Consider the following 15043-nt stretch of genomic DNA (forward strand, 5'->3'; position numbering starts at 1 on the left):
AAAAGGGACAGATGTGGCAAATGCCACATTTCTAACCCAGAATAGCTTTTCCAAGAAATTCACTCTTACCTGGAATCCTGGAGTGTTCTCCTGGGATTCATGAGATAACATTTCATTCATCTCAACTTTAGGTTTCAATTCAAATATCACTCTCTCAGAAAGGCCTTCCCTTACTGCCCCATGTGAAACTACTCTCCTAAGTTATCCTAATGTATCTTCTTCATAATTTACTTATTGTTCTTATCAAGTCTTCATTTATCTTGTTTCCCTGGTTTTTTTTAGCAGATGTTTGTCTCTTCCCTATCACTGGAATAGCAAGCTCATGAGGTGAGAAACAAATAATTCACCTGGAATTTGAACATTCCCTGGCAAAGGATATAAATTCAATAAGTATGTGGTAAATAAGATTATTCAAGGAAACCAAGAGAAAAAATGATGATTTGTTTCAGAAACAAATTGATATCAGATATCCAGCAATACTAGGGGTCATTTTGGTCAGATTTCTCTTATTTATTTTATATGTGACTTTATTCTGTTTGCTCAGGACAGAATAATTTTCTATTTAATTTCTATTCTCTCTTTTTTTAGAAGAGAAAATGTCAACAATTCTCGGGTTTTAAAATTCAGACATTTATGATGATACAGTTTGTACTCTCTAAAACATAACTCAAATTTTTAGATGAGGGATTATGACAGTAATTTGGCGGCCAGTTGCCCCCCACTGGGAATATCAATTATGACTACAAGGTACTATAATTGGATTTGTTATGGGCAGGTGATCATCTTTAAAATAAGCAGCTCTAGGAAAATATTCATCCATATTAAAGTAGCATGCAATTCTATGGCAAATATGTATATGAATGATGCTTATTGTAGAAACTCTATAGAATATCAATTTTTATTATTACAATTATGAACAATATAAAAATGTAGAAAATATCAATAAAAAGACAAACTAAAATTAAGAGCAGATATCTTTTATATGATATAAAATTAATATTTTATACTTTGTAAATACAAATTATGAATAAAAATAAAAATACAATGAAAAAATATGAGGAATTGTACAAAATTTTGGGACAAGACAAAATGGAATAATGAGAGGGAAGTGATAGGAAGTAGTATGCAGTAAAGCATAACATCAAGTAATTATGACAATGATAAAATTTTCATTATAATTATAAAAACTGAAAAAATAATTGGTAACCTGAAAAATAGATCTGAGGACTTATATTCTTGTATTTTTGTCTCACTTAATGAAATGGAAAATGAGAAAAAACAAGGTAACAGACATGGATGATAGAATTGCAAGTTAAGCATGCATTTAATACAGGAAATAAAAGAATAGAATGTAGAGTACGGGGCAGATAGTCCCTAGACTCAGATTAAGAAATCACCAGGAGACGTTGCATTTTTTCAGGCTCAATGCAAAAGATACAAGATATGAATCAAGGCTTCAAATGTTTGCAAGCTGAGAACATATTCATAAACCAATAAGAATGTGGGAAAGTAAATCCTCAAATGTGGCATAATGCTGGACCGTCTATTTAATTTACTCTACTTGTTTTTATGTCTTTCAAACAATTGCAAAGTTTGCTTGCTATAACTAGAAACTCGGGTTTAATAACTGAGCTAGTTTGATATGCAATTCAAGGAAACCTCAGCAAGGAATTCCTTTTGACATCTAACATCAGTCCAAGTAAATAATTCTTTTAAGTTTGTAACTACTTCTTTTCTTCCCCAAATAGATGACATTTTCAAACTCCTACATGGCTTCTGGAAATTTCACCCATGTCACTGAGTTTATTCTCACAGGAGTCTCAGACTGTCCAGAGCTCCAGATTCCCCTCTTCCTGGTCTTCCTGGTGATCTATAGCTTGACTGTGGCAGGGAACCTGGGAATCATCACCCTCACCAGGGTTGACTCTCGACTTCAAACCCCCATGTATTTTTTCCTTCAACACTTGGCTATCATCAATCTTGGCAACTCTACTGTCATTGCCCCTAAAATGCTAACCAACTTTTTAGTAAAGAAGAAAACCACCTCGTACAATGAATGTGCCACCCAACTGGGAGCGTTCTTGTTTTTCATTGTAGCTGAGGTCATCATGCTTGCTGTGATAGCCTATGACCACTATGTAGCCATTTGTAATCCCCTGCTCTACATGGTGGTGGTATCTCGGCAAAGCTGCCTTCTGCTGGTATTCCTCACATACCTCTATGGCTTTTCTACAGCTATTGTAGTTTCACCTTGTATCTTCTCTGTGTCTTATTGCTCTTCTAATGTCATCAACCATTTTTACTGTGATATAGCGCCTCTGTTAGCATTGTCTTGCTCTGATACTTACATTCCAGAAACAATAGTCTTTATATCTGCAGCTACAAATTTGATTTTTTCTATGATTACAGTTCTACTGTCTTATATCAACATTGTTCTGTCCATTCTAAAGATACGTTCATCAGAAGGAAGGAAAAAAGCCTTTTCCACATGTGCTTCACATATGATGGCTATCACGGTTTTTTATGGGACAATGGTATTCATGTATGTGCAGCCTCGAACTAACCGTTCATTAGATACTGATAAAATGGCTTCTGTGTTTTACACACTGGTGATCCCTATGCTGAATCCCATGATCTACAGCCTGCGCAATAAGGATGTGAAGGCCGCCTTGAAGAGATTCATGAAGATTCATGCTATTCCTTTAAATCTTTGTAGTTTCAGAACTCAGTGGGTAAATGAAGAGAAGGTTGAGATAGGCTGCAGTTATGTCAGAGAAAGTGAAGGTTAGGTGGCTGGCTTACACATGTTCAAGCAATCCTGGGTTCTAAATGAAGCTAGGGTTGGGGGATTATTGAAATAATACATAAACTGAAGCTCTTTGAGTTGTGAGTTTACTATAGAAACAAAGATATTATTCACCAAGTTTGCCAAGGAGGAAGCAGGTAGGCAGTTTGGAAGAAATGTTTCCAGGAGTCAGGAAAGACATACATTTTTAAAAAGTTAGATAAGTTTAAATGGAGAAGAACAGGTATGGACAACAGTAGTAAAGTCGATCTTTCTTATTCTATGGCTCACTTTTTTGTTTCTTCCTGAGTATGCTTGGGTATAGTAGATCATTGCATACTGAAAACTAATTATAGATTGCTAAAATGCTTTTTACATCTAGTTATCATAATTGAACTGACAATTTTATTTATAATAAAACACTCCAATGCTTTTATTTTAATATTGTGTAAATGAAGAAATACAATACATACTATCAATGAATTTAAATTCTGAACGTTATCAAGAATATAATTGAAATTGTCTTATTTCAATTAATATAATTTATACAATTTTTAGGTGGACGCACAGAGTACCATCAGCACACACTTTCATGCTAGATTTGACTTATACGCTTTGTAGATTCTGTAAAGTTTTGCCTTTCTTCTTACTTTAAGTATCATTCTTCTTTGGGTGTAAATACAAATGTCCTGTATTGTGATATTATTGCACATTTAATAGGCCATGTTCATGGACTTTTATTACATTGTCAGAAAAAAAGTGTTTTTATACAAAAAAATTGTTCTGTTTTCTTATAGTTCTTGATTAGTGAGTGTACACTTAAGTCTTTTGTACAGCTTTGAATGCATAGGGGTTAGAAGACTATCTCAGAATTTGATTTTGGAACCCATCTAATCATAGTCATAAGATAAAGGTCAATTATTCTTAGTTTATAAGCTTCATAGAAGATTCTGACTTTGAAGCATGGGAATGAATCTGGACAATAGTCAAAGGACTAGACTGGAAAAGACATATTAACATTCTATGAGTAGGTTTGCTTTACTCAGAAGCGGTTTCCAGTGTTGAAGAATGTCTTCCAGTATAGCACTAAATCTTCAGTCTTAGTAATTATGATATAAAAAAAAAAATCCAATTCTGCAAGACAAAGTTACACTCACAAACATGAAAAAGTGTTAATTATGATACCCTCTGCATTGCCTTAATGTTCACATACTCATTGCACTTTTTATGCCACTGTTTCTTCCCGTTGGTTGGAGAATGAATAATCAGGGGAATGCTGTCTTGTGTAAGTTGAAATTTTGAGTTAATATAATCACTTACCTCAGTCCCACATTTATTGCCCTTTTTATTTTGTATTATATTTCCATTTCAATACGCATGTTGGCATGTTTTAAAAACCAACAGTGTTATGACTACAACTTTATATGAAAGAAAATTTCTGAATATCGTTTTAATCTTCAGGAGTTTCCTCATAAAAGCATTGAGTAAATTTCCCCCAATCCTGTCGGTTTTATACCTACTCACTCCTGTGGATCAGGGCACTTGGGTTTCACAATTATTTTCATTTCTTACTTACCTTTTTTAAAAAAGTGTTATTTTGTTAAAATGCAATGTCTGTGGTAATTAAATGAAGCACCACGAATATACCATATCTATAAATTTGTGGCCACCAGTATTACTATTGTAAATAGAAAAGAGTGGCTGTGTAAAATTACTATATATGAAAAGAAATGAGAAGTTAGAACTAGGAAGGAGCACATTCTCACAGTGATAACCAAAAGAAATATTGTTGACTGGCAAAGAGTGTGATGTGCAAGGATGTGGTCAAATGTGAATCAAGGATGAAAAGATACAGTGCCAGTATTAATGGGGTGACAAGGAAAGCAAAAGAGAATTGGTGGAGAGCGTGAACATATTATGGTCTAATATGTCTATGCTGTATCTTCTCTGCATTCAAAGCATGAACATCTAAAGATCATGTGTAGCCAGAAAGATACAATGCAAGGGCACCATATTACAGTGAGAACAAGTATGTCACAAGAAGACTGTGTGGTACTTCTGAATAGTGACTTGGGCATATTACCCAGAGGAAAGGAAAACATCAGATACTGACATATCAGAATTAGAAAACTCCCCTAAACTTAGTATCTTCTGGTGTTCAGTAGAGAACACTGCTCATTGTGACCTACTCATAATTACAGAAACCAATCACAAAGCCCTTGAGCATATGACATGAATAAGATTTTGATCCAAAAAAAAGTAAGTTGAAATAATTCTTGGACTAAGGTCAAATGTTATAATTCTTAGAACAGGAACATATTATGAAAAACTAAGGATCAAAAGTTTATATGATTTATTTTGACCACAGTTTTGAAACAAATAATCCATGCCAGAATAAATTAATGTCAAAAATTTCAATTAAAATAAGTAGTAAAAAATGGAAAATATTTAATTTGGGGTCTTGTAATCTTTATGCAGTACACCACCTATTTCTAGCAGTGTGCTAAAAAATTTATAGACATTATTCAGTTATATAATCATAACAATCCGTTTGCTCTTTTAACCCAATTCAAAACAAAATTTACTTCTTAAGCCAATTTTACTGATAAGTTAATCAAGCCTTGCAGAGGTTTAAATGAGTTGTCAAGGACTTTCAGTTAATGAATGACAGATCTGGGATTCAAATCAGAAGCTTAACTTAAAGTTACACAGTCATAGTCACTACACAAAACAATATAAACACCGAATTATTTTAAGGTCATATTTTCATTAAACAAAATAAAATTATATTAAATATTTATATATATGATCATTAATAACACTATTTTTAACTTTTTTTATTGCACATGTTTATGGGATATGGTATGTTGTTTCAATACATGCTTGTATTGTATAATGATCTAATCAGAATAGTTAGTGTATCTATCAACTAAGCAGTTATTTTTTTGTGGTTATAACACTTAAGATCTTCTTTTCTAGCTATCTTGAAATATACAATACTGCTTGCTCTTGCCATCCTAAAGCAGAACTTTCTCTTCCTATTTAACTGTAACATTTTAAATTTGTAAAAGTCCACAAAACTTTCCCTGTCTCCCCTTCCCCACCTCTTCCTGCCTCTAGTAATTACTATTCTACTCTCTAGTGCTCTCTTTTTCTTCTGTCTTTTTAATTTATTTTTCTTAATTGACCTATGATAATTGTATCCATTTATGGAGTAAAATATGATATTTGGGTATATTCGTACTGTGTGCAATGATCATATTTGGGTGCTTAGTATATCCATCACCTCAAACACTTCTTTAATAATGCTATGATTTCTATAATGTCTGAATAAATTGGGACTTCACCTCAACATAAAAAAATCTGTATATCTTTATTTGATGTTTTTAACAGCTATATTTATGCATAATGTATATGCCATAAAAGTCACCTGTTGTTAGTAAATATTTTGTAAGTACATCAATTTTGGTAAATTTGTAGAGTTATGCAACAATATCATTAGGCAGGTTCAGCTCTAAAGTCATAAGTTTACAAAGTCAATGGTTTTAAATAAGTTTATAGAGTTGTGCAAATGTAACCATGTTCCAGTTTCTCTGTGCTCATTTTCAGCTAATCCTCATTCCTACTCACAACTCCAGACAACATGTAATCATTTTGTCTCATATATTAGCTATTTTAGAAATGTTGACAAAAATGGAATCACAAAATATGTAAACTTATGCATCTGGCTTCTTACAGTCAACACAAATTTTTTTGTGTTTCATCCACGTTGTGATATATATTAGAAGTGTATCCTTTTCATTGTTGAAAAGTAATTTGTTTGTGCAGATATACCACATAGTATTTATCCATTTACCAGTCATTGGATATTTAGATTCTTCTATTTTTTTGTTTTTTGTTTTTTTGGCCTAATAAAAATAATGCTGCTATGAACATTTGTGTACCTGTCTTAGGCATGTATGTATGCATTCACTTCTCTTGGTTGAAACTTTAAGCAGAATTTCCGAGTGATTGGACAGTCTATGTTAAACCTTTTAAGAAACTGCCCAAAAGTTTCCCATAGCTTTTATTCTGAATAGCAGTATGAGTGTTCTAGTTTCTTCGCATTGTCATCAATACTTGCTATTATCAGTAATTTGATTAAAGCCATTGCAGAGGATGTGTAGTGGCCTCAGGCTGTGGTTTTAATTTGTATTACCCTAATGACCCTAATATCACTATATTGAGCAATACTGTAGGAGATTATTAGACATTGTCTTAGTTTTTCAAAATGTCTATGAAAACATTTGCCTATTTTTATAATTAGGTTATTTGTCTTATTTTGTTTGCAACTTTTGTATACAGAATACATTTGATTTCTTAAATATATGGTTACAAATGTTTTCTATCATTTTGTGAATTGTCTTCCATTTCCCAAATGATGTCTTTTGAAAATCAAATGTTTTCATAACTGATACATCAGATATTTAAAACTGATTCTTTACATTTATGGATCATATTTTCTTGTAATAAATATAAAATTTATGCCTAATACAAGTTCACAAAACTCTTCTCCTATTAGTATAGTATTAACTCTTACATTTATATCTATTATCCATTCATGATCGGGGCTATGACTATGTGCAGATCAAGTGTTCCAGATAGAGGAAATAGCAGGTGCACACACCTTCAGACTAGAGCACAATTGCTACATTTTAGAAATTGTTAAAATGCCAATGTGGCTAAAATGTAGTGATCCAGGCAAAGAAGTATTCTTTGTAATGATAAATGAAAGAACTGTCATTCTAGAGTCTTGATCCACGGCTAGCTAACTGAGTGAGCCTAAGCAAGTGTTTAAAATTCAGTCAGTCTTTAATATCTTCATTAAGTTAAAATAATTCTGCTGGAGACCTACACGCTGCTGAGCAATGTTGACTCTTTACCATGCAAAAGGAGAATAAAAGGAATAAAACCAGTTAATGTTTTCTTTTAACAGGAATGCCTTTACCCACTGGATAGACAGTAAAATAAACTGTTGACTAATTATTTCTACTAATTGATAAATTACCTAAAGTGTTTTCTTTTAAACTCCCTAACTTGTCTTGCTTGGACTCCCACTGAAGCTATTGGTAAACTTGATAGTTGCTTCAGAGGTCTCCCAAGCTTTGAATTATCTGTATTTTTTTTTCTTCTGTGTTAAATTGGATAAATTCTACTTACCTGTTTTCAAATTTATTAATTTTTCTCAATCTTCTGTTAGGAAATTTTTCATTTCAGTTACTGTGCTTTTTAACTCCAGTTTTTCTGTTTGATTCTTTTAGGAAAAATAAATTCTATTGTTTTTTTGATATTTTTCCTTTGATAAGAGATTGATATGCTTTTCCTTAATTACTTATATAAGGTATCTTTTACTTCCTTGAACATATTTGTAACACACATTTTAAATCCTTTGTCTATTAATGCCAATATCTAAGTCCCTTCAATGATGATTTCTATTGACTGCTCTTTTTTCTGTGCATGGATCTTACTTTCCTATTTCTTTGTTTGCCTTGAAATTTTTGTTAAAAACTGGACATTTTACAGCATATAATGTGGCAACTATGTTAATCAAACCCTATACACCCTCACACACAGATACACACTCACAGATATTTTCCAGGGTTTATTTTGTTTGGTTTTTGGTTTTGTTTATTTTTGGTTTTGATTTTTTTAAATTTTAACTTCTAAATATACATTGTAGTTGGTTTTCATTACCCTTTACCCGTCCCTCTTTCCCCGCTCTCTCTCCTCCACCCTCACTTACATCATATCATTTTCCAGGGTGTTTTATATTTGCCCCCTCCCTCTTTTACATTGTTATAGTTTTGTTCCTGCTGTTTGCTTCATAAGTGTTTAGACTTATCCTGTAGTCAGTGCTCCCTCTGGTGTGTGGTCACTGGGGGTTTATCCTCAGGTTAGCTGAGTGCTACACTAATGATTGGTCAGAAGTTTCACTAAATGCCTTCAATCAGTAAGTTAAGTCTTCTGCCCTTTACCGCGTGTCTGTGTGTGGGATGAGGGGAGGGGTAGGATATACCTTCAATGCTGCTATGCTCTGAATGTGCCCCCAAAATTATGTGTTGACACTTAATGGCCAATGTGATAGTACTAAGAGGTGAGGCCTTTGCAAGGTTACTACGTCAAGAAGGTAGAGCCCTCATGGTTGGGATTAGGGCCCTTATAAAAAGGCTTGATGGAGGGAATTAGCTTGTTTCTGCTCTTAGATCAAATGAAGATACGTAGACAGTGTCATCTATGAAGAACAGGTCTTCACCAGACCCAAACCTGCAGATGCCTTGATTTTGAACTTTCACCCTCCAGAACAATGAGGAAATAAATTTCTGTTCTTTATAAACTGCACAATCACAGGTATTATTATAGCAGCACTAACGTGCTAAGACAAATGCTTAGTCAGCTTACAAATTTATCTAAGCCTTCACATACTTTTTGTACAAAGCCTCAAGTCAACCACAACTGAGAGTAATTGAGGCCTTTCAGTTCATGACTGGACCTGTGTACAGTCCTGCACAAGAACATGGCCTATGGGTTGCTGGATCCCATGATAGAGACAGAATGTTTCAGAGACCCTATGAATATCTCTCTGGTGTTGGTAGCCAAAAATCTGTATTTTGAGCAGCTCTTCCTAATGAACCATATACACTGAACAAAATTCAGTTTTCTTGGCATATTACTCCCATACTCCACTCTCAAATTTCTATTTTAATAGATTCATTTTCTTTACTGACGTTCCTTATTTGTGGATTTATTTCCTTAAGTAAGTTACGCATGATTTGAAATCCTTTGAAATACTACTCAGTTCTTTTGAAGTATGAATCTACTAAATCCAGTATCTGTACCCAGTCCTAAACAGTTCCTAGAGATAACTCACCTCCCACATCCAAGTATGGGTCATTCTTTCCTCTTTGACTTTTCATAACTCACAGGTTTTCATAAAAAACTGAACATTTTATAATATATTTTGGCAATTCTAAAATTTTATTTATTTTTCTCTGAGTTATTGTTGATGCTGTGTGACTTATTGTTTGTCTGTTTTAAAGTAAATTATCTGAATTTAACCTGTAGAATTTGGCCAGTAATGCCTCTGCTCAGTATTGCTTTTTCATTCTTATTTTTCAGTGTGACTTTCAAAGTGTTGTCTTGTTGTGTGCCTAGCTTAGTGATCTGTTAATGATTAGTGAGAAGTGGTGCTAAAATGCTTTGAACCCATAAAGCTTCCATCCTCTGCTGGTGATGTGGTTCTGGTTTGGGGAGCACACTCAAAGTCTCAGCGGCATTCAGGTATGCCCCATCATTTAGTTTCTACTGAGCACTCGCAAATGTCCATTGTGTGTGTGTGTACAGGTCATAAGAGCTAGTGATGTGTGCAGTGTTGGTCTGTGTATCAAATCCCTCAATGGCCATCTATTTCAAGAATCTATGCATTTAATTTATGGCTATACCTCCAATCTTCCACTTGTTCCAACAGCCCATGGCCTCAAGTTAGGAGAATTACATTCACTACCGAGTACGGGTTTTCTACCCTTTACTCCAAATCTAATACCTGTGCTCTGCCTTTAGGATTGAAGTGCTGCTTTTCATGTTCAGGCTAGCCATTACCAAAAAATACACAACAATGAGATCGTAGAACAATGTATTTGCATAATGTATTATTTATTTCCATGGAAAATTTGCTTGGCCTCTCTTTGGATTGTCTTTGTTCAAAAAGGTTGATCAAGAAAGCAAGAGAACAGAAGGGAGACTCAACTTTTGCTCTTAACCCTTAAGTTTATGAAGGGTATGTGTAGGAACAAGGATAAAGTTTTTAAAGACACTCTTATGGGGCCTGGTTTTAACCTCATCAGAAGACTTTAATAATCAAGTTGATAGCATAGCATGTTCTGTGGACAGCAGCCTCTTTCTCTGGGAGCCTGCTATCGCATAATAGGCTCACAAACTAGGTGGACACAGTGGCAGGTTAATGTCAATAGAAAACTGCAATAACCCAATCAGACATAACTACTAATTGTCCAGACCCCTCAAGAATGAAGGTATAGGTCACCCCCCTAGGGGAAAAACCATGACCATCTGAGCACTTGCTAAAAGCAAACAAAATACAGCATGGGTTATAGGAAAATTTGTTATAAATACCAGCTAAAACCATGTGACCAGTTACAGAAATAAGGTCTGTAATGGTCATGAATATTCCTTCCTTATTTTGTCAGGAATATGTATATGTGTACTAAGCAAACATACTTTTTCCTATCTTATTCCCTTATCATATAACATAAGATGTATTTACTTTATATCAGTATGTAAATATCATTAATTTTGTATCACAGAAATTCAGTCAGGAAGCATCAGCAAGAGTAGACATCATTCAAGGATTATACTTCTGCTTCTGGGGAAGGGATTAGTGAGTTTCCATTTGCATGCAGGATAGTAGAATCATGTAAGGAAAAACTGTGACTGTCATTGTCTTTATCCGCAGATTTAGTATAGTTTAAGGAGACGCATATGGGTGTTAAGTTGACAAGAAGTGGACTACTGAATGATAATGTTATGTATAGATTTGACGGGGCTATGTGATGAACAGATAGCTGGTGACAATTATTTCTGGGTGCATCCGTGAGGATGTTTTTGGAACAGATGAGAAATTGAACTGGAAGACTGAGTAAAGATTGTCCCCACCAATGGGTGTGGACATCAGTCCAATTAATTGAAGCCCTTAATAGAATAAAAAGGAAGAGGAAGAGTGTTTGCTCCTTGCTTGGGCTGCAGCATCCGTCTTCTCCTGCCCTCAGACATTGGCTTCCCAGATTCCAGGGACTTTGGACTCAGACTAGGACCTACACCATTGGCTCCCCTGGTTCTCAAGCCTTCAGATTTAGACTGAAACTAGACCATTAGCTTTCCTGACCTGCAGCTTGCAAACTGCATGGCAGGACTTCTCTCTCTACATAATTGCATGAGCCAATTCTTCATAATGCATTCCTTTTCATCTATCTGTGTATGACCAATTGGTTCTGTTTCTCTGGAGAACCCTAACACACTAGTGAATACAAATTTTTCCTGACAACCAATGGGCAGCCTTTAGGCATTTTATTATGCTCTCAAAGGTTTTAGGGATAATAAAAAAAATTGCTAGACAGCTCCTTGGGGAGAGTCTCAAAAGATGAAAAGAATCCATAAATTAGTCTCGCTATGCCATGTGAAAAACATATGGAGGAGTCAAGACAGAGGCTTCATTACAGGTAAAAAGATACAATGTTTTACATAGTGCCATATGTTACATATATCCACAATGTTTTAGTGACCTTTGCAAAGTTCCACATTAATTAGATGGCATAACCATATCACAGTGTGTCCATTTCTGATTCAGTTCTCTGTGCTTTCTACTCCTATTTTTTCTTCATATATATTTTGAATACTTTGCATGGTTTGATAGGCTTGGAAGCATTTTTAAAATGCCATCATTGTTTATAAAGTACTTTTTATATAAATAATTTATCTCTAATGAAGGCCAAAACTGAGAGCAAATGAAACACAATTAAAAGGATTTAGATATTTTAAAAATGACAGAATGAACAAACTGCAGGTATTTAGTTGATCATGTTCATGTCCTTTTAAATACCTATTTATTGATTCTGGGCTCTTGTTTGTGATGCTCTTAAATGATTTAGCATTAATGATTATTTAAATAAGTGTGTAGATATGATTTTTTCCATCTTTTCATAAGAAAAATGGGATTTCTACCTCATATTCAGATGTGAAAAGCATTATTTGAAGAGAAGAAAATTTTGAAGTACTCAGTTTTAGGGTAAGACACATTGCTCAGAATGTACATCAATTTCCAATGAGATCTGACAAAATGCAGACATAGTTTTCTCAAAGAGTATAGCTTTTAAAAAAATACAATTAATGTTCAGCAAAGATGGTAAAATATAAAATAGCAATTTGGTCCTTTCCTTAGAAATCCAAACCTGGTGAAAAGAAGCTCATTTATCTTTTCTTACCTAACAAGAAAATAAGTTCTTACTAAGTGTCATGCTGTTGTTTTTGCCTTTCATAATTTCAAAAGAAAAGACAAGAGATTAAAATATTTATATGGTGTCTAACTGTATTTACCGAAGATATTTTTCTAATATTACTATCTAGTGGTACACATTTCCATATACCTAATGTAATAAAGTTGTGTTCATGGAGTCAGGGCAAAATAATAGGAGAGCACAATCTTATAAGCAATATTTTAATTGATTTAATTTTAAATTGCATGTGATCACCTTTATATTTAATTTTGTATTTTTATTGTATTTTAAATTTGTGTGTTTTTATTTTTGTTTGTAGCTCATTCAGAGACTGCTGTCACTACAATTCTCATTGTAAACAGTATCATTTTTCTTTATCTCTTTCTTTTTCAAGAAGCAACGGAATGCACAACTTTTAAACCAATAATAATTTTCTTACCTGAATGTGCCCTCTACCTTTTTCTCTGGTATATTTTTAAGACACATGTTTATTTACATTATGTGCAATATCATAGTTTGAAGAAGTTCCTGTGGCCTAAATGCACAGAAGGACTTCAAATCACAGTGAGGAACCCATATATATCTCATCTTTAGGGTATTTTACTGTCTCTATGGTATTGTATAGCATAGTAATTTTCTGCCTTTTTTTTTCTTCTTAAATCTGTAGTATTCTTTTCTCTAAAGGAGAACTTTCAAAAATTTTCATTACATAAAGCTAATGTCATTGACTTCTGTCTCTCTATTTGCTCAGATTTCCTCATATTCCCCTAAAATCTTTCATGATAAAGTGCATTGAACTTTTTACCTACAAGTTAGAATATCTAAATTCTAATTGAAACGCCCTAGGAGGAAGATTAACATTTAAGCAAACGTATGTGAAGTAATTTATATTAAAATATTATTAAAATAGCTATGAAAAATAAAAGATAAGTAATCCAAAACAACAGCACATGGATTGCCCAATTTTAGCCACGGAGTATGAGTGGTAGGGCAAGCACTGGGCTGGGATGCGTGTGTTGCATTCTGCTTTAGCTGGTCCTCACCTATGCATCATTATAGCCCTGGCAAAGCAGTTAATTCACAGTCCAGAAGAATTTACCCGTGCAGATTTAAAGAAACCTCGTTCAGGTAAGGTGATGTCAGGATTTAAAATAACAAAAACAAACAAACAAAAAAGCAAACAATAAAGCACTATGTACTTAATATTTGGGAAATATTTCTAAAGAGCATACACACATTAAAACATGTAATCTTTATTCACCTTTCCCAACAGCTCTGCAAGGACATGTTGGTTTTTAATGTGAGAATAAAGAGTTTTAGATAACTTATACTATTTGTTCAAAGTAACCCTTTGAATATACCATAAATTAAGATACAGCATAGAATATACCTGCCTACATATATCTCTTGATATTTCTCTATATAAAGACAAATATTGCCACTATGATATATTATGCTGTTCTTTTTCATACACCTGTTCAGTATCCATCCAGCGTATTTAACTTTCTGCTGTTCCATACCTAGGGATAACAGTTTGCAGAGGACTATATTTTGAACTAGGTGGTTTTATGTAGTTTTGGAATTTGTGGTTTGAAAATGTTTATATAGCTAGAACTGTATTATGACATGTTATTAGATGTAATTTATAAGCATGACTGTGTGAGTAAAATTTATAGAAAAATTTAAAGAATATTATAATAATCATCACATTGAACACCCACAATTTTAACATTGTTTTAACTTTTTACATTTTTGCCTTATAGATCGATATCTATATGTTTATATCTATTTATTATCATCATGATATCTCAACCTTACCAGTATTGGTATTTTGGGCTACATATCATTATGGGGAAAATGTTGGATACAGGAAGATGTTTAGAAGCTTAATTAGCTTCTAACCATAAGACACCAATAGCAGCGCACCTCCCAGTTTTGACAAAGAAAATGTCTTTAGATATTGGAAAATGTTTGGTGAGTGAAATCAACCGCAGTTGAAAATCACTGATCTAATTCTGTCTCTATCTCTAATTCTACTTACACATATTTGTGTTTGTAAGATATTGGTTTATTTTCAAATATCATAATTTGGAAAGTTTGGATATATACTATTTATACTGGCTTTGCTTACTAAAAAATCTCCCTGGTGATAATACAGGAAAGCTATTGATTATGATTATGTCTCTGTCTAGAATAGGTTTTCTGATACATCTGG

At 33.6% G+C, this 15043-nt stretch overlaps 1 protein-coding gene across 1 annotated transcript; it reads left to right on the forward strand.

The window, feature by feature from the left end:
• The first annotated feature begins 1769 nt into the window (after positions 1–1769).
• LOC134377020 (olfactory receptor 8J3-like) lies at positions 1770–2716 on the forward strand. The gene is given in 2 exon segments (XM_063095627.1): positions 1770–2679; positions 2682–2716. Coding segments are annotated over 2 exon segments (945 nt in total).
• Positions 2717–15043: the final 12327 nt, after the last annotated feature.

Source organism: Cynocephalus volans, chromosome 4, assembly GCF_027409185.1.
Source record: "Cynocephalus volans isolate mCynVol1 chromosome 4, mCynVol1.pri, whole genome shotgun sequence".
Taxonomy (NCBI): Eukaryota; Metazoa; Chordata; class Mammalia; order Dermoptera; family Cynocephalidae; genus Cynocephalus; species Cynocephalus volans.